The sequence below is a fragment of the Myripristis murdjan genome, chromosome 21, assembly GCF_902150065.1.
Source record: "Myripristis murdjan chromosome 21, fMyrMur1.1, whole genome shotgun sequence".
NCBI classification, from domain to species: Eukaryota; Metazoa; Chordata; class Actinopteri; order Holocentriformes; family Holocentridae; genus Myripristis; species Myripristis murdjan.
Genome location: NC_044000.1, coordinates 15,698,909 through 15,725,231, shown reverse-complemented (window position 1 = coordinate 15,725,231; position 26,323 = coordinate 15,698,909). Strand labels below are relative to the sequence as shown.

At 41.0% G+C, this 26,323-nt stretch overlaps 1 protein-coding gene across 1 annotated transcript; it reads left to right on the top strand.

The window, feature by feature from the left end:
- Positions 1-2,725: 2,725 nt before the first annotated feature.
- csrnp3 (cysteine-serine-rich nuclear protein 3) lies at positions 2,726-26,322 on the top strand. The gene is made up of 6 exons (XM_030080733.1): positions 2,726-2,945; positions 4,093-4,133; positions 18,721-18,889; positions 21,772-22,031; positions 22,224-22,520; positions 22,816-26,322. The coding sequence occupies exons 3-6, from the start codon at positions 18,727-18,729 to the stop codon at positions 23,965-23,967; spliced, it is 1,872 nt and encodes a 623-aa protein (XP_029936593.1). The 5' UTR covers positions 2,726-2,945; positions 4,093-4,133; positions 18,721-18,726; the 3' UTR covers positions 23,968-26,322.
- The last annotated feature ends 1 nt before the right edge of the window (position 26,323 follows it).

Genomic DNA, 26,323 nt, shown 5'->3' with positions numbered 1-26,323 from the left:
CCAGTGTGGTGTGTTGAATGAAGGGACACCAGATATCCTCTGTTCACCTGAGAGGAATGCATAATTCAGGATCGGCAAAAGCGCAGTGTCACATAGAGCCTAGTCCTTTATCCATTCACAGCCATCAGGTTTCACTGATAGGGGGCAGCTGTCAGTTAGACCACTTTCCTCACAGTAAACTTTGGTTATTTTAGTAACACACTAAATAAATCTTAATGCCGTGGCGGTTGAGGGTTACCCTGAAAAACACTCCAAATTTCCAAAAATGACAAAGCTTAGCATTTTGTTTTAATCGAAATGTGAAATGTAAAGAGTGCTTTTATAATCATATGATTTCAGGGGCTATATTAACAGGCTCTACACAGACAACATTTCTCATTAGCACTAATGAGGATGCCAAAATAGAGTCACGCGGAACCAAACAGAAAGAGGATGCAGAAAAGCATTAAAATACATTTGGAATCCTGAAATAAAAGGCACTTGATGTCACAATAGTTTGTGTACTGTCAGCTGTCAGAATCCAATTTCTTGACAGTGTTTGCTTATTGTTTCCAGTAATGCAATAGTGGCTAATGCCTTCGAGAAAATCAGCCTGCAGTTTTGATGTAGCTTTATAATAGCTTGGCAACTATCTGATTAATTATGTATATTTGCCGAGACAAATAAAAACACAGAATCCTTCTGAGCTCTGTCTTCATTCTATAATTTGAAACAGTGTTTCTGGGGCTTAAATCCCTCTTAAATGATTTCCATTAATTAGGACAATTCCTTCTCACTTGATGTGAGAAATTACCAGTCACCACACAATGAAGAGGCGAACGAAAGAAACAGCCATTATAGCAGCATTCAGTACGTAATACACAAATACCCTCAAACCAATTGGATATAGTACATATAAACTGGTCATCTTCAGTCTTGTGTCATGATTGACATCTGTGCCCACACATGTATTTCTTGACTGACAGAAATTAGTATTGCATACAACATGGCTCCATGCCACATGGTACCCTTCAAAAGACGCAAAACAAATATTGGAGCAATGTGGACACCAGCCTTGAGAGTACAGCTGCCTTCTGCAGAGTTTATACAGTAAACTACGTCTGTTTACTTTATGTCTGTGTTTTCTTACTCAAAGGAATGCTGCTGGAAGGGAGCTGTTTGTGTTATAGCTGCTCATTCAGCATCATGCACTTCTGCAGGAGCAGTCTAGCATCATCTACTGTTAAGTGTAAGAAGCACAGGCACTCCTCCTATCGGATCCCAACCCAACCCTGTATCAGTGATTCAGCCATGTTATTCAGCCCTTTATGAGTAACCAGTGAAACACATGTGATAATTAAAAATGTGGATGTGATAACCAGGGTGGTGTTAGCCTAGAAGTTAGAGTAGTGGGCTTATAACTTGAAGGTCACCAGTTTGAGTCCCTTGAGCAAGCGGGAAAATGCAGGGTGGGGGAAATAGATGAGATGATGTGCCCTTGAGCAAGGCATGAATTCGCTGACTACAGCTGTGAAACTCTTCATTCCCTGACAACAGAAGAGTGTGGTTATACAGCTGGTTGGCAGATGCGGATATTTGTGACTGTGAAACATTTGTCCTTAAAAAATGATATACATGCTTAGTCACATTCCCCAGACAAATAAAGGTAATGAAATAACACTGGGAGTGATCAGTCATCAAACATCTGCTATAACCCATGCCTACAATAATTAACAAAACCATCACCAAAACAAATGTTGTACAGCAGGCTAAAGCATAATTCACTTTACTCTTAATATCAACAGGCTCAGAAACAGCCATTAGCAGGCAGCTTTTGCCAAGGAAACAAAGATGACGAGAGATAGTTGGTCAATGCAGAATGGTCTGGGCCTGCAGAACAACAGTAGATTCACACTGTATCCACTAGATGGCAGTGTGCCTCAGTTATATGTTTCATATGCGACCACTGGCATGGTACTGTAGGCCCTGAAAACCAAATGCATGTAAAAGTTTACCCTAGATATTCTGATTTGACTCAACAGAGAGGAGACAAAATAAATACACTTTGTCTTAATGTGTACTAACCAGACCAACATAAAAGAGCTCTATAATAATAAAGAGCTCCAGACTACAAGGGCTACACTGGACTGCAGGGCTTTTATAGTCAATAAATTAGTGATTAATTGCAGGCCAAGTGTTTAGTAAGGCTGCTGCTGTATTTCCTTTCTTAAGTGCTAGATTGATTTATCAGTTCCTCAATGTCATCGCAGTGTTGGACATGTTTGCTAAATCTATCCAAATTAATATCCCTTAAGTAATTAAATGGAAATTAAATTGCATTAAAATGTAAAAACAAATAGTAGCATACTGATGGCTACCGATATAACAGCAAAAATAAGCTCATTAAGGATTATTATAGTGGCTTAGAATAAAGGCACTGCAAATGGTATAGGATTGGTATAAGATTATAACTAGATTGTGGCGTTGCATATACTATAAATCCATATTGGATCATTATAGGAACGTTACATGAATCTCACCGTGATATTTTTTTTCTTTTAATTTAAGCCCACCTTCTCAGCCACATTAGCCGCACATGACACAGTGAGAGTTACATTCAAGCCCACAGTAGGCAGTGCTCTGCGGCTGATTCCTGGTCTATAAACACATGATTGGACAGAGGGAGTCACGTTGTCCGTGAAGCTGTCAGTCCGATGCTGCACCATTGTTCCCCCAGCAGCCGGAAGGAGTGTCTGTGACGGCACTGTGGATGCGACAATTGTGCCGGGTAGTCACACACTAATTGGGGGTCGAGCAGCATTGTTAATGATGTCTTTTTTCACAACAGCGGAGCCCTTCCATAGATGAAAAGCGTGACATGGTCTAGGGAGAAATTTGCAAGTTCATTGAGAGAGGGGCGTCATTGGCCGAGCATTGGTTACTGGTGATAGTAAACGAAATGAATGGTAAGTATGGCGATTCTGAGCATATACTGTTATATAGGCTGTATTTGTTTATCACATGCATATTGACTTGAATGAAAGCTATGTGATGTTTGCCTCCCATTTTTGCTGTGTTGTGTAAAGGAGATTTTTAGGTTAGTTTTATTCATATTCATATCCATATGTTCTTGGCCATTTTGGGTATATCACTTAATTGTCAATTTCTCAAGCTCTTTGGGGCACCATACTTATATTGCAACTCTGTGCTCTATCCTATTGCTGCAGATAAAGTGATCACTGAAGTTTGAATAGTATGCCAGTGCATCAGCATAATTATGTCTCTCTTCCATTCAAAACATTGAACATGGTTGTCATTTTGTTGATCAAGCACTTTGCTACAGAACAGAATGCAAAGTGTTTGTATATATATGTGTGTGTGTAATTGTGTGTGTGTGTGTGTGTGTGTGTGTGTGTGTGTGAGAGAGAGAGAGAGAGAGAGAGAGAGAGAGAGAGAGAGAGAGAGAGAAAGCCAAATAGATCAGGCTTGTTAGACTTCTCATGCCTTTGTGCATTTTTTTTTTTTTTTTTTTTTTGAGCATCCACATGTGTGTCATACTGGTCACTAGAAGCCAACTGACTGGTATGAAGCCAACTGGCTGAAAGCCTCCCATGCAGCCCACTTGGGAGCGGGGAGCCTGGTTCCCTGTAGAGGCTCCTGGAGAACAGGCAGCTGTGGCAGAGAGTGCCTACTCCCCCTCTGCCTCCCAGGAGACCTCTCCCCCTTTCTGCAAGAAAAAAAAAAAAAAGACTGTTTCACAAAGAGACTTAGAAACACCTCTGTCAGTCATCCATACATCATTACTGTTAATGTAAAGCCACACTTCCCTGACAGAGTCTTTACATTGCCATAGTGATAGCAATGGTGTTAGAAAATAATGACTTGATTTTGTGTGCGGTGCCAGTGCATCTTGTTGTGGAGCCTTGTACCAGCTGGTACATGAAACAAAGCACAACAAACAGCATGACAACAAAATCACTTCATGTCACCTTTTGTATGATCTCTTCTGCATCTAGAAATGACATGGTTGTTACATAGTCAGTTAAATACTCTGCTTTCCCGGCTGTAGAAATAACATATCATTTATCATTTATATTTCTCTACTCTTCACAGAACACAAGTGGATTGCTGCAGTGTAATATATTTTATTTAAGGTAAGACCACTTCTATCTCCTCCTTTTTTTGCAGTCTGAAATATCTTTGCATGACACTGGCAGTCTCAACAAAACACTACCATATTGAATTTATGACTACGAGATAGGTGGTGTTAAAAGCTCGCACAACTGTTGCCGCGCTGCCACAAAAGACCTTCTGATAAGGAGATATGATTTGATCTCAATGCAGACAACAATGTTCACTCAATACAGATAGCTGCTCCAGTCACACTGGATTACACCAGATACTAGATTCCTCTGATATGACAATGACAAAGAAAAAAAATCATTTTTTTTCCTAAAATATGATGGATTATATGCTTCATAGAGTATTTTGTCTTTTAGTCAACCAGTAGTCCAAATGAATGACTTTCAGGCCTTTGCAGTTTACAAGGCAGTAAAGAAACAAGTTGGCTTTTTGACTAAAGCCACAGAATGTTGACATCTATGTATGCTATCAAAAAAGATAGAACTGGCACTTTTTTGTAATATGCTGTCAAAATGATTGGGGTCATTGTTTAATTATATTTGAGTTGTTAAAAATAATTTGCACATATCGTATTACTTATAGACATCATATAATTTGGAGCGTTTGAGTTAATAATAACAATAAAAAATGCTGCTGCTGTGGCCTCGTGCATAAGCATGCAACTGCATACAAAAATGTAGTCCCTAATGGATTTTTTTTTTTTCGATGTTGCAATTTAAAGTAAATCAGTGTCTTGACCGTTGTTTAAAAAAGGCTACATTGCAAAGGTCATGTAATTTGATGTCAGTCTGTGGCGAGAGCAGGAGACCCACGCTGTGCCGCTGAAGTGGTAATATCAGGTTTGAATATGGCAGCATGTCTCATTATCCAGCACTGCCTTCTTTGTTGTTCCTCCACCAGCCTCTTTTGTCAAAAAAAAGGAAGGAGGCTCCAACAGTCCTGTGCTGTGCGCAGACACATTCATTCACTCGTGCACTCAAACATGAACGTGAACCACACACACACACACACACAACCCATTCCATCTTTGTGATTGAGATCTCAGAGGTGAGGAGGGTGGACGCTGTATGTGTGTGTGTTGTGTATGTGTTTGTGTGTGGTGGAGGTGCAGTGGGGGGGTACAAGGGGGGTGCAGGGGATAGGTCCCTCTGTCACTGTAGCTCTGTATTTTTCCTCCTCAATCCATCTGTTTCTCCAATCTATCAGCACTCAGTCCTCAGAGGAATAGGATTTAATTAGTACATGTGGCATAGAGTTAAAGGACACTGAAACATTAAGTAGATGTATTTACTGGTGCAAAGCAGGATCATTAAGCTGGCTTATTTGAATAAATGAATCGACCATGCTTTGGTATTACATACTGTAGCACAGATGGCTGAGGCTCTATAACAGTGAATGTGATCCATAAAAGATTCACGGGAAAGGTGGCATGGCTTAACAGCACTGAGAGGAGTCTCCCTGCATGACTCTGGCGTGGGTGAGTTGTCTTCACACAGAGGTTCACATTCACAGCCAAATCAATTTGGGTTTCCTTTCATGTGAGAATGACAAGGATCCACGGCTTTAAACTTGACCCGCAGGTCCAGCCAGATTCACTTGTAGAGTCATGCCAAAGGTCAAATTGTGAAGTTATTCTGGGGAGGATGAGCTGGATGGTGCTTTACATTATGGATTTGTGTCTTTTTGATCATTTGGGCTGTTCTGCTTGATATACAATGCCTACCCTCAGGGCCATTGAAGCTCAGACAAAACAGCAATTGGCCTTTTCCATGTTCCATATTTCATTTGTTTTTCAATAATTCCCATTGTGCATGTTTTAATTAGACTTTCTTTTTGCAGATACTGCGCTAAAAGCGTAAGCATCAATTAAATATAGGAATGTAGTGTGAACTAATATCAACCTTTTAGATTACAGAGCAACATTGTGTGTCTCAGTGGGACTCATCGCTCCCAATTTAGAAGCTTTTGATGTGACTCTTTTTGTGTCTTTGGCTCCATCCTGGCTGAGCTCTGGGCTTTCATGGTTTCATGGATCATGCTCTCTTGAGATGTTGCCATGACACCTATTTGGAATGTTCTGTCTGTCACCACCTAATTAACTGTAAAGAAAGAAGTACATATTTTTTCTATTTGAAGGGGGGGGGGGGGGGGGGGGGGGGGGGAATCCAGCCTAGAACACAGTAGCGCTGTTTAAAAACAGGAATTGGTGATTTACTTTACATTTCTGGTGCAGGTTTTTGTGTGTGTGTGTGTGTGTAGGTTGCAATTCCATTTTCTTTTTTTTTTTTAATCTTTTTGTGGTAAAATATGCAGACAGTGCATATAGAGAGCATCAGCAGTGTGCGACAGAGCTACAATGGAGCTTAATGTGTGAAAGAAGTGAGCCTTCCCTTGTCAATGCGGGATTTCTCCCTGTGTGTTTGTTGACTTTGGTGTAAACTGGTGAGTCTACAAAGAAACACTTGCTCCTATAATTTCAGGAGCTGGCATTGAAAGCTGACAGCTAATGTTTTTGCTTTGAATTGTTTGTTTGTTTTTGCTATTAAATGCCAATGTAGCTGTGCTGAGAATATCTCCTGATGACTTTACTGGATTCATCTCTGCCTAGTTAGCTGTGGAACAACAAAATATGCAGTACCAAACAAAATGAAACAAATGTAAATCACCAATCCCTGTTTTTACAGCGTTAACTGTGTGTTAGTCTGAATTTTTCCTTTAAATGAACTTGACCTATCAGCACCACTTATAAATGCACAGTATAGGCCACTGTAGCCTTCTGTTAACCTTTAAAGTGGTATAACTCCTCACCTTTCATCAGTGTTTATCATATTGGTGCCGTATTTTTAATTTTTTAATTTTATAGTTTATATAGTCAATCAATGATTCCCACAATTCATTCAGTTATAATGCCGCTGCTGCATTGTTATGGAAAGCTTCAGTGAAATGCAACAAAATCAAATTTGGATCAAATCATTAAAGACAAGATAAGTTACAGAATGGCCAGTACACAACAAAGGAGTGCGGTGCAAGCTACTTTGTACAAATGTCATTCAGCAGAGATGTTGGCGTAAGATTTTGCATAATACAAAAACAGAAAGGGATATTTAAAGAAGACATCCCCCTAAAAAGGATCTGAGAAAGGTCTGTAGTGTGGTTCTGCTGCAAACTTTTTGAAATCTGGGCCTCAGTTTTTTCCAATCTTTTTTTTTTTTTTTCTCCAGAAAAAGTGGCTAAGTGACAAACAATTTAGTGACGCAAATTATTTTATTATTTTGCCTGTGATGGTATAATAGAACCAAAATGATGGTAGTTCAGTGCTCCAGGCTGTCGAACTGAGAGAAAGCCTTGTAAAAAGTAATGATAGTTCATGAAATAATAAGTGAAAAAATATTAGGTTCAACAACATTATTCCTTGTGATTTGTACAGTTTTGTCACGGATGTTGCTGTTAAAGGATCCCAACATGGTTTTACAATCCCAATCCTTAATCCAAACATAATAAAATTCTGGTCAAATAAAGTCAAAATAAATAAATATTTTATCTTGAAATTGGTGATTGAGTGACAGACAGTTCATACATATTGCTTTATGTATCAGCCAAATACAGTGGCGGTTCTGCCCATGTTGCCGCCCTGGGCGAAATTACTGCCTTGCGCCCTTCCGTTCTAGCCGCGCGCGCGCGCGCGCGCGCGCGCGCGCAGCGAAAACTTCCAAGCGATAACTGCCGCTACCGGTGCCCCTCTGGCGGCTACACGCGCCCCTCCCAGAGCAGGGGCGCCAACACCTGCACAAATACCTTTTTTGGAAAAATACTTTTTATATGGACAAAATCTTGTTTGTATAAAAAAAAAAGCCACCGGTCAGCATCAGGCGGGCCGGCCGCGGCACCGGCTTGATGCTTACAGGTGCCGCGCCCACCCGGTCAGGTCTGTCGGATCTGACAGGTGAGCAGCACACACATACTGCCATCCTCTCATTATAAATCAACTTTTGTTCATACGCGGCTGCAGCAGCACAACGGACTGTGACACAGACAACATGGTTGATTATTGACTGCGCAATGCGGCCATTCGCCGGTAATTGCGGCATCAGGCGAGCCTACCTACTGGTTTATATGCAAGCACAATACATGTGTGTTTGCTTAGACCCCAATATTAGACGAGGGCGTTTTTTCAGGGCATTTTCAATGGAAAAAATATTGTCTTATATTCAGATAAATACGGTAATAGAAAACTGCTTTGCAGCGAGGATGATTTTTTTTTTTTTTTTTTTTTTTTTTTTTTTTTGCGCTCATGCCGCCCCCCACGTGACATGAAAATATGCCGCCCCGGGCGGCTGCCCGCTTCGCCCGTGCCTAAAACCGCTACTGGCCAAATATCATTTCTTAATTTTAAATGGTGCTATAAATACATGTGCCTTAGCACTGTTTTGGTACACTTTGGAATATAAAGGAGATTTAATTATTTTAACTCACAATAATGGAATCTAATAGCATAACCTTGGACAATATGAACAGAATATTACCTTTTTCACACATAATCTTGCTGCCTAAGTGTTACAGTAAAATTTAAAAAGGGCTTCTGTCAGAATATTTCAGACTCCAAAACATTATATTGGAATTATATACCATAATTATGAACCTTTGAAAAGGAGCCCTTGAATAACACCCTTACAGAATATTTTGTGTGTAATCTGAACCACCAATCATATTCATTTTTCTCTGGAAATGCTTTGTGTCACTTTGTTTTTTATATCAGTCTAATTCACCTTACGGTATAATCACATACAAGCCTGGCCTATTTCACAAATTTTCTCAGATAACAGCGCTGATGTTTTGCATATGAAAATGCGTCAAGATCTCAACAGATACTGGCTATATATAAATGATAAGGCTTGTCTGCAGAATATGAACCCCACATCCCACTGCTTTCCCAGCCTGTGTGAGAGATGAAAGCATCCCTGTCTCTATGAAATGCTTTGGCAGCTCTGTTTCTGCCAGCAAACCGGCTTCTGCGAACTTTCAGGTGGCATGGGAAAATGCAGTCATAAATAAAATATAGTGCCATGAATAATTCAGGTGAGCATTGTGATTGACATGAGGGTGAAAGTACCTGATTATGCCTCCACTGTGTGTGACTCGAATTACAGCAAATCAAAACAAAAGTTTTGAATGTGGAGCGAGTAAGTTCTATGTGTACTTATCTGCTGCGGTGTATTTTGATCATAGCTTATGACACCAAAGACTGTTGTCTTAAGAGAGAGACGTCGGATGAGATATTTGTGTTTGCTCTGAAAGATTAAACCCTGATTTAAGCGTGGAGCTGTATTTCATTCAGACACTGGTGATGCTGGTAGTGTAATGTGAAGGAATCAAAGAGCGATATCATCTCAGGGCGTGAATGACCTGCACCTGCAGCTCACAACAAGTTGATGTCAGCATATTCCATTATGAATATGCCTTAAAATGTATTTTTAATGGTGATTATCTCTAACCTTAGGTGGTGTACTCTGAGTCCAGGTACATATTTAGTCGTGGTGCTTTAATCCTTTTCCTTAGTCACCCTGGGCTCTGGACCCATATGGATAATAGTGAGCTGTGCTTCCTCTATTGTTCTAAGAGGAGGAAGAGGAGATCAGTGGTTCCCAGCACAAGGCTGTTCTCTAGCTGCAGGAGGGAGGCTGCAGCAGGCATCACCAGGCTGCAGCTCCTCCGTGTGCTGAGTGCTGAACAGTGGGCTGGACTCCCTCCCTCTCCTACCCTCTCCCTCCCTCCATCCCTCCATCCTCCCTCTCCCCCTCCCTCCCTCCCACCCTTTCATGTGTGTGGAGCAGATCTGTCTGCACCCTCAGGCAAGAGCAAGTTAACAAATGTACAGAGCGCATGTGAAGCCTCATTTGCATAAATCTGTAGATGTCGCTACATTTCCTTAAATGGATTCCTTTGTGTTTAATTGTAGAATGTTTTTTTTTTTGCCTTGCATATGTGTAATTCTCCCAAAGCTGACTGAAAATGAATATCACCATATTTGACAGTTGATGTTCTTTATTTCTGTAATTTGTCCATCTGATCTTTATTTCCCCGTATAATAGGAAAACAGCTTCACCAAATGGTTGTAAACAGTGCCAATTGAAGACATTACAGTTAGGTGTCTCTCCAGCTGACTCATTATAAAGAGTAACGACAGGCCGGTTTTTAATTTGGCTAGGAATTGACTACACTAGTGCTGAATGTTTTGATAAAGCATGCTATACCTTTCTGCAGGTTTTGCTCATGCACGAGCAAAACACTCTCTCCCGTGGGTAAGAGTATTTTGTTAATAATTAGTGATTCATGACAGTACAGCCATGTGCTTTATTGCATATTTTGCCGCTGCCATTTCTATTGTGCTCATTATATTTTTCTATTAGGGAGGTAGAAGTAATCCATAATGCTTTCATTTAAACCATCCTTTGCATTGATTTGTGTTTGGTGTGTGGTCCTTGTGGCTTCGCATCCCCCCGGGGACATGAGGATGCAAATCACTGTGTATATAGTGTTATCCCTGAACATGTGTGATGACGGCACACACGCTCAGTCAGAGAGTGTACTAGAGAGAATGCCTCCTGACCTCTCACCAAACATATTCTGCTGTGGCCTTTTCATGTATAATTTAGGAGTCTGTCTCAACCTGCGCTACAAAACAGTGTCATTGAATATGTGAGCAGTGTGTTTGTGTTCCCTTAGTGGCAGGGATCCTCCATTGACATCATCTGTAGCTGTATAATCATCCAGGCTGCAGCCTCTCCTCAGGGGAACCCAGCTGAGACCTCGCCTCTCTCTATCTCCCTCTGTCTTTCTCTCTATCGCTCTAACCCTCCCTCCCTCCCAAGGTTGCCGTTTATGGCTGAGTGTGACACCAGTGATGGATGAGGTTGAACACAACCTCAGACTGCCTGCATGGCCCAGGATCTTTTGTGGTTTCAGGGTTTGTCTTTGCTGTGTGATCCCATCACTTGGTTACACTGGAATGCACCCTCAGTGCTTAGACAGTCTGGGTGTACTGGCAAAAAAAAAAAAAATATTTCTGCCACTTCAAAAAAAAAAAAAAAAAAGGATCTGCCAAGCCATCTGGGCTGTATAAATGTGTGCTGCATCACTGTGGAAACACTAGTACTCTGTGATGGGACCAGCCATATTGAGTGGCATAGGCGTTTGGCAGAAGCAAATACAGATATAGAACAAGCAAAGAAAATTTCCTCTTGAGGACAATAAAATATCTATCTATACAGGTGGGTTTACTTTGGAGAAATCAAGGCATGGCTTGAAAATTGTGTCCTGGTTCACCTCTCTTCTGCTTAGTCGAGGATTTCTCTGCCAAAACCCTCTACCCACCGCACCGCCACCCTCCACATCTTCCTATAGGGCACCTGTGTCGCCAGTGTTACACCGTCAAGGGACCCTGGGAATAGCTATTGCAAGAAGTACCAAGCTTTTTATTAGGAAGGTCATGCATCAGAGTTCATGCTGCGTATAAGGCTGAATTTCTTAAATGATGCTTCTCTAGCTTTCACTTTGTTCATGCTCCCTGAAACACAAAACAAGTGCAAAGGCCAAATGAACATGTATTCATTGTTCTTTAAAATATTATGCGTGAAACGTTCACATTATCAGCATCCAGAGTGAGGACAATAACATCTGGTATTTGCTTTAAACAAAGGGATACTGTATTTGGAGATGTTATGATAAGCCATGTTTCAGAATTTCCCTTGATTTTCTTTTTTCAGTGGGAGTGGGGCAGATCATTTGCATATGACCTCAATACAACATCACAGCCTGGCCACACAAATGAAGTTTGATTAATTCTAAACCTTTTGTATGTTTATTTCTATGCTTGCTGTCTCCAATTTTCTTCATTGAAATAAGAAAGCCAGTTGAAAGTCAGAGCAAATATAGGTCACCATCACTGGCGCAATGGTGTTCTGTGTAACAAATGCCATCTCTCCAGCTTATGTTTTGCATTTTTATGTAATAGAGCTGTGTATGTGATGCTCATAGAAGAATCATAAAAGGAATGCAGATGAGGTCTTCCAGTAATACAAATGATTGTATCAAAGGTTCCCGAAGACGTGATGGAAACAACAGCCAGGTTGTGAAATTAGACTCATATGTAATGTGTATTGTCAGCATGCTTTGTTCTCCTGGTTACTATGTTCATGCAGCCCTCTGGAATCTGTACCATACTGGACTGACCCATTTTTGCCCTATTCACACAACCAAATGTTCAAATTTGAAGTCAAACGGTTGCTTGTCCAACGGAGTACAGCAGAGTTTAGTTTACTTTGCTTCAGTGAGTTTTTTTTTTTTTTTTTTTTTTTTTTTTAGCCCCTTCTTTTTTTTCTCCTAACCTAACCTAGTGACCTACACCTGTACCCTGTAGTGAGGTCTTGCAAGGACAGATTACCAAGGACAGATCAGGTTTCCTCCTAGTAAGGCCAAGTTGGTGGTTGGTAGTAATTTCAATTCAAACAGTGGAAGTTGGTGCCCGTTGCATTCAGCAAGGGGAGTGACACAGATTAGTAATATCAACAAACAGGTCCATCACAGTTTGATTAAAAAATGTGATACTTCACTGAGGGAATGCTTACATTGGAAAAAAAACAAAACAAAAAAAAAAACAGCATCTACATCTTCATTACTACCTGTAGGTAGCAGCTTGTTAAAGAAGTGGGCAAAATTGATAATAACCATCATCACTCAATAATCTTACAGAGCTCAGTGTAAAAAGTATACATCTATATGAATCATCCATTTAGATTTATATATCATTGCAGCTGCAGCAGTAATATTATCTTTACTTGTTCTGTGGCCCATCTGGTTCAGCTGTTGATTAACTCTAATCTTGTACTCAGCAGTGTCCGCCTGTGTTGTCATGGCTTTTGGACTTTGACTGGCTTCCTGTATGAAAATTGCATATTTAGAAGGAGGCATTTCAGTGGCCAAAGTAGCCTTAACCCTCGCTGAACTCAGCAGGCACAGAAACCCTTTAGTTCAACATAGATTATATAGTGCCTTGAAGAATTAGGAAACAGCCTTGTTCTTACTAAATACTCAATTCTGTCCATAGTAGTAATAATTTCACAGTAGTGACGTTTGGTTTAACAAAGCTGTGATTTAAATCTGTGATAATGTTTGAAGGCGGTGCTACCAACTGAACTCATTGCTGGTTGCTAATGAGGCTTTGAGGGTGGCTGGTGACTGAATGATGTTAATTATATCATACAGAGGTGGTATGAACAGTGTTAGGGAGAGGCGGCGTGGTAGTGGGATGGAGGAGGAAAGCAGTGCTGTCATCGAAGAGGTTCAGTGCGAATACTGGTGGCTGTTTTTACAGGAGCATAAATGAAAGGATACAAATGCCATTATATCAAACTTTTAATGAAAGGTGACTCTCTCAGACACTGCAACCATCTGCCTAAACCATAAGGTATTTAAATTATGCCCTTAATAGTCATGTTAAAACCTGCCAGTTTGTGCCATTGCCTCAAATTTTGCTTGGCAGTGGTGGAGGTGAAGTGCAGGCTGTAGTTGCCAAATAAGAAGTATAGTTGATTGACCTTTTCTTGCATGGGCCTGTCCCATAATTCTGGGTATGAGGTATTTATTTTAGGACTTTAGGAAATCATTTTCTACTCCATTGCATGTTGTGGTTGTGCTCAACAACTGTCATTTGTCTGTAATAACTGTAATATTGTGCTGGCCATAGAAAAGCCTGCAGGCTTAATGCTGTCCTGTATGAGGAAGTGCAGAGACTTTATGTTGATTCACTGTCCAATTGAGTGCAAGAATGATATCATGGCTCTTTGACTTCACAGGCTGGGGCCTCACTAACTCTCAGCAGAACTTCCTGGCATAGGAAGTGTTGGGCCCACAATCACCTCACTGCTGACAAATGCTATTGCCTGTGGTTGATTAGCACTAGCTTTGGCTGAGATTATGATTACATGAGATAGCATATATTGGTATTAGCTTATAGACCTTTAACAGGCGTATGCAATATGTTCAGATTTCCTTTTTTCTGTGCAAAGCTGCTCTGCAGCTGGCAGTGCTTCATTGCCAGTTTTGCGAACATTTTTTTTTTTTTGGAAGAACAATATGTAATGTTTTCTTCCTTGAGTTTTTGTTTCTAGTCGCTATATAAGACATTTTTGCACTTATTTTGTAGTTTTATGATTTGACCATTAATATAAGTGGCTTATTGTGTTGTTCTTGGCATCAGATGTTTCTCTCATTCCTGCTCCTTGCCCCAATCTCAACCCTTTCCACTTCCCCTCTTTCTGTGGTTCTCACTCCACCTCTCCCTCGTTCGCCCCCTCCCCCTTACTATTCCCCTCTGAATCCCCTCCTGTCTGCATCTCTCTGTTATACACCCCCCTTTTTTCCCTTGCCCTGCATCTCTCATACTCCCCCCCCTTATCTATTTCTCCACTATTCTCTGTGTCTCTCTCTCCTCCTGACCCCCCCATACCTCTGCCTCCTCCTCCTCCCTCCCCCTCTCCCTAGCTCATGTTGGTAAAAATATCTGCAGACAGCAGGAGCAGAGGCACGCCTGACTCTCTCTCTCTCTCCCTCTCAGACATCCCACCCATGTGATCTCACAGGCTGCCTCTGCTCTGCTCCACTCTGCTCCAGTCAGGCTCCTGCCTTTCAGCCGGCTGCAGCTAATGAGCCTTTGTGTGGCCACAGAGAGAGAGAGGGAGAGAGAGAGAGAAAGAGGGAGAGAGAGAGAGAAAGAGAGAGAGACAGACAGAGTTAAAGTGAGAGAGACTATCGTCATGCAACAATAAAGCATATGGTACCGGCAGTGGAGTCAGAGCTGGAAAATTACAAGTCTCTCCCACACTCCTGCACCCTTTTTCTCATGCCCCTTGAGTACAGGGGTCGCCGCAAGTCAGTGGACTGAAACAAAATGGGAACCTCTTCATTCATCATGTTTCACCTTTTTTGAGTAGCCACATTTATTATTGTTTGACTGTGCTACTGTGAGAAGAGGTGAAAGGAGTCGCAATCTGCCAGTGGACACAGGTCAGTTGTTCCTGTAAGGGCTGGCACACAGAGAAGTGTAATGTATTCATTGTAGGACTGATGTGTCATGACTTGCTCCAGATGCCATGGGCTTGTTGGCATCACTTGGAATGAGTGTTTGAGCCTTGTGTTGTCACATCAGTTTACTGTGATTGTGGGAACCATGTGAATGAAAGGGGGAAGAAAAAAAAATAATTGGATTCAGAATGCAAGTGTTGTAGAGTGCTGTGAATGCTGTTGATTAAGGACTGGAGTTGGTTTCCACAGTGCATGTGTGTGCTCAGAGAAGCCAACACAGGGAGGGGCTTTCCAAGCAGGCTTTTGCTGCATTATTTTCCCTGGGATTTTCTCTCTTGCACCATGGTGTATGCTGCCCAGCCATGATTAGTGGGGAAGCAACATTGAAGAAGACAAAGAAAGAGCTGTTGGAGAGGAGGAACAATCTCTGATCTCTGGTTTCTATTAAGCCCTGAGGATACAGGCTCAGCCTACATTACCCACAGTTCTGTTGCACGTGATGTCATACCCATCCAGTGTCAAGATTTTAACTTTTCATATTAGTTCAGTTATAGATATATCACTGAACTGACAACATTTAGATATAAATGAGCTAATAATGCATTAATTTGCTCTAATGTGAATGAATGCATAGATGAATTATTTTTATTCTAGTAGTATGTTCAGTTCATAAACATAATTAGTTTATAATATTTATTAAATACTAGATTTGCACTAACATTGATGCTGTAGTATGAAGGGCCTTCATATACAAAGTGTAACGCTGAATGCACTGTCAGATGGGAAATCACTAGTTGTGTGAGAGTACATTAGAATCTCCATGGAAACCACTTTTGGATATCAAAGCCTAGTGCAGCATCTGCTGAGGTCTAAGCATACGAATCGGTCTCCAACAATGGTATCTAATTAGGATCCTTGCTAGGAAATAGACAAAAATTGCACAGGTCTTTCCTTGTGGAAATTTCCACCCATGTTTGCTAGCAAATGAAGTATGCTAAAAAAAAAAAAAAAAAAGAAAAAAAAAAAAGAAAGAAAGAAAAAAAAAAGCAATTTGTTTTCTCTTTTCATTGTTTTGATGTGAGATTATTAGTTCTAGATATTTTAGATTATGAAAGACAGTTTTGACTAATTTAATATGTTTCAGGAATATATCCCTGCAGGATATTTTTGATGCCATTATGTCTCATCATGATCATTTAGAAGCTACAGTAAATACATGATCTGTCCCAGTTATTGCTTTCAGAGAATGTGGTAGCAGTTGTCCCAGCAGCTGTAGCTTAAGACAGAAGATGCTGATGTCCATTTGGAAGGCAAGTTTTTACAATGGGCTTGTCCTCACTGACTTCCTTCTCTTGCACTCTCTCCCATGTAAATGCCTCACATTCCTTAGTTGTAGGTAGAGCTGTTGACTCTGGAGGTTCTCCAAGTGCTAGCGGTGCCATGTCACAGCACTGAACAAGCACAGTCTCCTGGGAACAATGACCCTCTGGCTGGCAGCGCCAGTCCTCTCTTGGTTCCACCTCTTTCTCTCCGGCAGCATGTCTCTCAGGCAGCATTTGCATCTGTAATGAGTCGATAGCAGAGCCCAGATGAAACACTGTGGCTCTCTCTGAATGGAACTCCCCCACAAGCTGCTCTGGCAGATAGACAGACTAGGACTGGGTGAAGCTGTATGCTGTCTTTCCTGATTCCAGTTTCCAAGAGAAAAGGGAGTGAGGGGAAAGCTGCCAGTCATAGCACTCCTTGCCCTGCTACAGCGGCTGTGTTGTGGTTATGGTTTTATTTTAGAATATGACATGGCATTCCAACTACTGCTGTCACAAGAAGGGAGCACAAGGCTATGGCAAATATGAACTAAATACATTTATGGAAAATACTGAGACTATAAATTCATTGGTGTCTAATGTTATGAGCCCTAATCAACATCAAAATAAGTCCTGTTACATTACAAGCCATTACGACTCCAGAACGAGTGGCAGCATATTATTCAAAGAGAGAAGGCAGCAATCAAAATAATATATTGTTTGACAGTTACAATGCAGCACTTATTGGAGCTGGTTTCAGTATAATGGTGATTAGTATTAGGGTAGTTGACTGATGAGCTTGTTCTTGTTTATTTGTCTAATTGCATCATCAGTCAGAAGGAGTTAATGGCTCATCTCAATTGGTATTGAAGTGGTCTGCAACAATTTTGTTACAACACTCCCTGTATGAAGTGCTATAAACATTTATTTGCACCTTCACAGCCATAGAAGATTGTAGCACTTTATGGTAATATTATCGCTGCTAGGATGTGTAGCTGGGATAAGCTGATAGTTGTCTATTGGTCTTTTGTAGCTATTAGTTTTACCATGCTTTATAATACTTGACTTGATTATTGACTGCATCTGTAAAAGATTGGATGGCAGTGTAATAACCCAGCTAAATTATAGCCTGTCCTAGTATAGATTTTTACAGAGGTCTGCTCTGACAGCGGCTGCATTCAGCTGAGGCTTTTTGTTATTCTCTGTGGGAGAATTCTGACCCTTTCACTTTAGCAGGAGCTCTTCACAGACCTACAGGATGTCACTCATTATTTCCTGTCAACAGCTGCTTCTTCACCTGTTCCTCTTCTAATGCGGGATTATGTGATATATTTACAAAACATATTTTGTTTTGCAGATGCTTGCCAAACATATCATAATATAGTCATATAACGAGCCATATGTACAAGGAAATGCATAACATATGTGCACACATATACACTACATGCACATATATACACACACACACAAGCTCGCACATAGGTACACATTCCCACATGTAACTGTACCCCAAACATACACTCACACATTCACACAGAACAAAACATATGCACATTTGAATTCATTGCATTCCCTAGAACAAGCTGTGTTTTTTAATTTCCCATAAGATGCCAGTTAATTAATTTTGAAGCCAGTGGATATTTTCAATCAGTTTTTTGATGCATTGTGTATTTTTTTTAGGTGAAACAGCAATTAAGTGCAATCACATAATTCCTCTGTTTTGCTAGAGGCTGATATAAACCAGCTTAGGGCATACAACACAATTCAGCTGTTCCTTGTTCACAATTAACAAAATCTTAAGTGTTGCATGAAACAGTCAGCGAGTCTTATTTTATTTTTCTTCCTTTTTTATGATTGCCATGCTGACCTGTAGCAGTGCAAGACAAGTTGCTCAAGTCTCTTTTTTCTCTGGCCACTCAATCAAAGGCAGTGGAGTGAACTTCCTGTGAGGCAGACGTAGTATGCAATTAGCAGCTTTCTCCTTCCATCTCAGCTCCTTTGTGCCAAGGTGATCAATCGCCCAGGGGACGCCTGGGAGCTGGGATGGCGGTAGGGGAGGAGTGTGTGTGTGTGCATGTGTGCGTGCGTGTGTGTATGTGTGTGTGATAGGAGGGGGAGTGTGCGTCTCATAACTAATTGAGTGTATTGAGGATTGTGGAGGTCCTAAGCTGGATATTAGATAATGTGTGGCCCCTGTGCTGTCGTTCTGTTCCAGGTGCAGATGCGGAGGGCCATGAGTGGAATACTGAAGAGGAAGTTTGAGGAGGTGGAAGCCTCCTCCTCGCCGTGCTCTTCCTTGAGGGAGTCTGATGATGAGGTCTCCTGCAGTGAGAGTGGGGATAGCAGTGACAGTGTCAACCCCTCTGCCTCAGGCCCCTTCACCCGTGAGTACCCGTCTCCAAAATGCACACATTGTATTTTATACATCTAACACTTGCGCTGACACTGAAAACCAGTACGATAAATGTCATTATTTCATGTTGAGGAAAACAGTATGAGAGCATTGAACTGGTTTTTATTCAATGTGGGAATGATACCCAAAGCCAACCTAATTCTGTAACTCAAAATAAAAAGCAGCGGACAGGTAAGAAAAAAAAAGCAGCAAAACAAATCTGCATGTTTGTTGATAGAGGAGCTCTTATTATTACTGTGTGATATGAGGTTACAGTCATGGCTAAACAGAGGAGGAGAGGGGAGGAGAGGAGAGAAGAGCAGAGCAGAGCAGACCTGACTGACTGTAAGGGCCCAGTGCTGTAATAAAGGAGAAGGATGCGCAAGCAGCCTCTCTCATTAGGAACAGCGTCAGCATACAGGCCGAGCCAGATGAATGAGCTGATGCAGTCTCTGGCTGTGTGTGTGTGTGTGTGTGTGTGTGTGTGTGTGTGTGTGTGTGTGCTCAACATTGCTGGTACATGTACTATATGTAACTACTGTCTAAGAACATTTAGTACATTTACATATACCTGTGCTCTGCTGCTTTTTTTCAGGAGCTCCTTGCTAACCTGATGTCTTAGGTGACTGTTAGGAGCTGTTAGGAGGAACTAACCTTATTTTTTGGCACATGTCTTTATTGTATAAATAAAGAAAACATGACAAATACATGCATAAAATGAGGTGGGAGGCCATGGAGGGTAAAAATAAGAATACAAAATAATATTTAATTTAAGAAAAAAAGATTAAAGTAAGTAGCAGCAGTAGATGTGTTTACCTCGATTAAAGCTTTGAAAAAAAAACATTTGTGTGGGTTTACTTAAGTTCACTTAGGTCACAGCTGAAATTCTATGAAGCTTAGCAGTGCTACTTATTTTAATACACAAATGCCTCAAAAGTGGGGTGACAGCCAGAGTAATTTCATAGTAATTCCCATCTTGAAGTGACTTTGCATAAAAGAAAGCATTTTGTTACTGGTGATAAAACTACCACAAAAAGGATGTTTCCTCTGCAGGTTCAAAAGGACATTAGCGTCATCTCTGAGGAGCAGCACAGTGCATGTGGGAATCATAAGCTCAAAGAGATCAGACAGAATGCTAGTGAGACAGATTATAGAGAGGTGCTTTATTAATCCCTGGGGGGGAATTTTGGAGCATCTAGAGACTTGCCTCCAAACATCTCAATAATGGGATACTCATAAAACAAAAGACATGACTCATACTAGAGAATATGTGTGTGTGTGTGTGTGTGTGTGTGTGTGTGTGTGTGTGCGCGCGCACGTGTGTATGTGTGTGTGTGTGTGCGCACGTGTGTATGTGCAGTGCTTACATATCTTTCTTTGCATGTAGGTGCGTGACTTAGCTGTGGGATTTGTTTTTGGAAAATTCAATAATTGCCAAATACATCAATTCAAGCTATCACTTGAAAATAAATCAATTTAGGCTATTACTTGATGTCAAACACAGCTTTGCTGCAGTTTAAATTCAAGTCTTGAAGATGCTTTTTTTTCTGTGAGTGATGGGCACTTGGGTGACAGGGCCCCTCCCTGTAGAGAGGGGGCTTGGAGACATAAGTAGGGTGCTGCATCCCTAGGGGGCTGAGCTTGGCCTCTGTGTCAGCTGCAGTTGCTAGTAGCTGGGGGCTAGAGAAGGTCAGCTAAAAGGGACAAGGGAACGAAGACTGCACTCTGTAGTGAAGTGTCATGCATGCACACTAATTGATTGCCGTGGAAGAGATACGGATAATCAAGTCTTGGTTGGGCTTAAATTGTTGTTAGTAGAGGAGGAAATGTGATGTGTTTGGTTTAATGTCTTTGTTTTTTTTTTTTGTTTTTTTTACATCAACTGAAAGCCATTCAGGTCTGAGAGCTTTAATATAATGTTTCTTGGGTAAAGGAACATCTGCTGATATTAGCTTTCAAAATAGGAATATACCTGTGAGACCTTTTTCTTAAAAGCTTTAATATTAGACATGAGAGGTAGACGGGAAAAACATCCTCAAAAGATTATATAAAAGTAAACATATCCTTTTACTGTTTTGACACCTAAAACAGGCTGAGCGCTGTTTTACATTCCTTTTTGTGGATGAATAAAACTAGGTCCTGCTCGGCATCCTCCGACTGACAAGTTGATTTCTGTAATGAAATGCATTGTCCCTCTTGCATGGGGAGGAGAGCTGTTGGAACCAGATGGTTTCTATTTGTCCTGTCTGTCTGATATGGGGTGAACGCTGGGAACACTGCGTCTGTGAACCAGCACTCGACATCTCTGGGCCAGGCAGGGGATTATTTATGCTCCACCGTTGCCCTCCTCTCTGCCCCTCCCTTTTGTAGAACTGTCCTTAAAAAGACACACTGAGGACTTGCATGCCAAGTGGAAGCACAGAGACATGATGAAATCCTTCCGTACAAAGCTTTATTGAGTTAAAGATATGTGAAGGCTAGCTGTAATGCTGGCAAGAAGGAATCAGTCAGATTTCAGGCAATAAAGGACATTACCGTTAACAAATATGAATGCCTTTTTTGCCATATGATGCATCAATTGAATATCTTAATAGGCTTTATGTGGGTATATAAAGATATAAAATTGTACTGTTCCAGTATGAAAGAATATATTTATTTGACCATGAAAATGATTTAAAAAAAAAAATCTGGTATTCTGAAAGAGTTCTTAATGGAATCATCTGTTGTACAGAGATTTTATTCTTACCAAATGGAATTGATATGAAATTGCAAATGCTGATTATCAGGATCACACATTTTATTTTACTTTGGTTGATGCAGTCGGACTAAAACTATCCCATTGTTAACACTTCCACTGGTTATTTTCCTTTGCAGCTGACTCAATATTGAAGCGGGAGAAGCGCCTGCGGACAAGGAGGGTGCATTTTGAGAATGTGACAGTATACTACTTCAGCCGGCGGCAGGGCTTCACCAGTGTGCCCAGCCAGGGTGGCAGCACGCTGGGTATGTCCAACAGGCACAGCTGGGTGAGACAGTACTCCCTTGGAGAGTTTGCCCTGGAACAGGAGAGAATCCACAGAGACATGCTGAGAGACCACCTGAAAGAGGAGAAACTCAACTCAATCAGACTCAAGGTAAGTGTTTTTTAATCAGTGTCTGACTCTACCTCTTAAAACCTTAGTGTATTAGTCTTGCCAAAATTTTATACCCTTTTATATTATTTAATAGAAGCTAGTATCAAATGCATAATGGATTTGTGATTGGGCTGAGCTGTCTCCTTGCTTACCCTTCAAACTGGCTTGAATGTGATCCCTCCTTGTTTTCAGCTGACTAAGAATGGCACAGTGGAGTCGGAGGAAGCCAACACACTCACAGCCGAGGACATTTCTGACGATGACATCGATCTGGACAACACAGAGGTAGATGAATATTTCTTCCTGCAGCCCCTCACCACTAAGAAGCGGCGGGCACTGCTGCGCTCCTCTGGGGTAAAGAAGATTGACGTAGAAGAGAAACATGAACTGCGGGCCATCCGGATGTCTAGGGAGGACTGTGGCTGTGACTGCAGAGTCTTCTGTGACCCAGAGACCTGTGCCTGCAGCATAGCAGGAATCAAGTGCCAGGTAAATCCTATGACACTAACAGTATATCCTCATTTGGTGCTATGTCCTCTCCCTTGTAAACAGGAAGTATTCATAATATAACAGAAACAGGTGCTGCACACCAGCTCGCTAAAATTTAAAAAGAAAGGGCAGAAATTAAGAACTATTTGTATTGTAACCATACTAACACACATTATTTGTATGTTTTTTTAATCTATGGCTGCAGTCCATTTCATTCTTAGGGTATTGCAAAACTACATTGCCAGTCTGTTTAATACCAAAGGTATTGCACAGTAAAGTGTTATGTTTTCTTTAGGTGGATCGCATGTCATTTCCATGTGGCTGCACGAAGGAGGGCTGCAGCAATGCAGCTGGAAGAGTGGAGTTCAACCCCATCCGTGTTCGGACCCATTTCTTGCACACCATAATGAAGCTTGAGCTGGAGAAGAGTCGCGAGCAGCAGCAAGCCTCCCCCACCAACGGTTACCATAGTGAAACCAACGGCCTAGGAAACGCCAACTCTCTTGTGCAATCCCAGCACAGCTTGGAGTACTCCCTGTCAGACCCCGTCCCACAGACTACCATCATGCACCTGCAGACCGCAGACGAGATGGATGAGCCACTAGATGACGAAGAGGAGGACGAGGATGAGGAAGATGATGATGAGGAGGAGGACAATGAGGAAGATGAGGAAGACGAAGAGGACAGTAGCAGCGTTTGTAGCGGACTATCTGACTCCAGCACCCAGAGTTTAGCCAACAGCGACTCTGAGGACGAGGACGATGACGAGGACGATGAAGAGAAGTCGGAGAACTTTGAGGATGGGATGACGACCCCGCCCGTGTCCCATACCGAGGTGGTCCCCCTGTCTTCTGTGTTGTGTTACACCGATGGCACTGTGGCACACGATAACCATATGAATGGAACCTCTTATTTAATCACCCCCTCTTCAGCTGAGTACTATCAGTTGGAGAGCTCCAGTGCTGTCTCAGCCAATGGCCCAGCCAGCCAGCCCAGTGAACCCTATGGAGAGGCCTTAGCATTCCAAGACGCAGTCAGTACTACCAATGGAAACATGCCCCAAGGACCATTCAGTGTGGCAACTGAGCAGTACACAGAATACCCTACCCAGGCTGAGGAACAATACACAGCTAATCACCATTTCGCTCTGTCCAATGGCACGCCAGTCACCCCGCTGGCCTGCTGCACACCTGAACAGGAGAAGAAAGTCCTGTCCAAAGCGGCATTTGTGGAGCAGCCCGGGCCACAGAACCAGAACCAGACAGATTTCCAGAACTACCTGAACAATAACACACAGGATTCCTACAGCAGTAATAGCACTTGTTCAGTAGCAGAGCAGCCGCAGCAAAAGTCCAGCGTCAATGGCCATTCTGACATACGCTTATTAGCAAACAACGCGAAGAACCTCCCATTACCAGACCATTGCCCTGAGGTCACAGCCATTTAGTGGGCCTCACCTTCTTAAGTGTTCTTTCATTCTGTGTCTTTACTTGAGAACAAAGCCTGACCAAGTGGTATTTTAAGGGAACATATTCATGGCCTTTTACAGTATCTGACCTTAAATTTCAAAAGCAATTTACAGAACCATATTACATTTTCATCTGTAACTGTTAAGCCATAGGTTCATGATGGAAATGTCTCTTTGAGGATTTATCCGCTCTTGAGGTTGCTCCAGTACTGTAAACTGCAAGATGGAAAGATCAAAAACGTCGAAACAAAAATGTTATGCTGTGCAATGTACCTTGTAATTTCAGATGTAAAGTTCTAGTTTTAAGCAGATATTGTACTGTAGATGGAACTTTTCTATGTCTACTGTATGTGTCAAATGTGCAAAAAAAAAAAAAGGTTTATTGTCACAGTTTATTTATTGTTTCTGAATTATGTGTATACTTATATATTGTAAATGTTTTGATAACAATACGCATGCTGTTTGGGGGATCTCAGTGGCATTTATGAAAAATTGACCATTGTTTTATAAAAAAAACCCAACAAACAAAAAAAACATGTCAATATACATAATGTACATTTCTCTTCTTTTTGTCACTAATCCATGCTTTTCTATGGTTTTGAAAAGCATGAAATACCCTGACTTATACTTTGTATCTTTGGAATACAATGTCAATAGCATAAAAAGGTTTCAGACATGTCAAAAATCAATTCATAGCCTTTTGCACTTTTGTGTAGGGGTCCAATGGCATGCAGTTGTTTTTAAATGATACATACTTGAACAGTGGAATAATGTGCCCCCTCAGGTGGTTATGCTCCACTTTTTTATTGTTCACTCTTTTATTGTTGTCTCTTGGAATAATGTGGTTATGGGGTGTCACCACAAATGAAAGATTTACTCTTTTGAAGCATTCACTGATACAGGGATATTACTAAAGTAGCACTTTGACATATCTCCAAAAGTATACGATTCATTATGGGAACAACAGAATATAATTATCATAAGCAGTAAATTGGCACATGGGGCTTCCGTTGACAACAGTAACCAGTCTCTGTCAGAGAATATGTACTAGACATGATTTTATTGATGACCCAAACAAATATTAATTCCATAAATTAACTAGCGACAACTACTGCTTATGAATGCAGTATAAGATCAAAAACACACACATTCCTCTCAGTTACCGTTACGTTATTGATAATTGAGATGTTTATTTATGCAGATCTAATAATTATGCTGGTTTGTGCGATTCAAACGTTAAGTGCAATAGTTTGAGTGGCTTAAGGCTATTCAGTGGTTAACTCTCTCTTAGATGTGAAACCACCATAAAGCGAACTGAAAATGGGTATTGATGGAATATGATGTCAGAGTGCAGATGTCAGGGTACTCCAGTATTATACATGGAAGCACCATCCGTTTAGTGAAGAGACTGACCCACACTTTTGTCATTTATATGAAGAGAAGAAACATTCAAGGTTGACAATCAAAGCTTATTATCAAATTTCATTCATATCAGTACTTAATAACTATATGACTGAGTTCTTTGAGCCATTGAAAATGACTAAAGAGATAAAGGGAAAAAATATGATTTACCAAAAGTCTGTAAATAACCTTTTAACACCTCTTTATAAAATTACTGACATGAAAAGGAAACTGCTTGTGATATATTCAATGCCTCATATCAAAATTGCAATTGGGGGACTGCAATAATTTAGTGCATATATTTACTACTGTAATACCTTGCTGAAGTTCTCCACCTTGAGCTCTTTGCTCCTGCATGAATAAGGATATTTGCCCCTCTTCCAAGCTTGCAAATAATGCACCCCTCCATTGAAATCAGAAGGGTCAGTACTGAAATTGTGTGACTGTGCAGTCGCTGGGACCTCTCATGCCACCTCAGTGGTAAAGTGTACAGACTGCTTGCAGGCAATCAGTGCCATCAACATGGCCTATCATACAGAATAAGTGTGCCAAAGCATATGAGAAGGCTAGATACAGTGACATTGCATCCAGTTAAGTAATCCTGTGTTTGATTTTTTCAGTATTTATTATGAATGATATATTGAAATGTGTATTTATTGTGGTTTACTAAAGCAGTCTGTAATGAGTAAATTGCTTCTCTGTCTTAAAATTGTCCTATGTTTCATGCTGGTTGTGAGTTGTAAAGCTTCATGTGCCTGATTTCTTTATTTTGATTCTATTTCATATTCTGTGAAATGGCATAAGTTTTGCACAAAATGGTATAAATGTTTCAATGTGTTTGGTTTCTAACTGTAGATAAAGCCGACTTCACATTACAGTATGTTGAGTTGTGTCATTTTTAACATGATTTTGAAATAAACTGAATTGAAAGTCA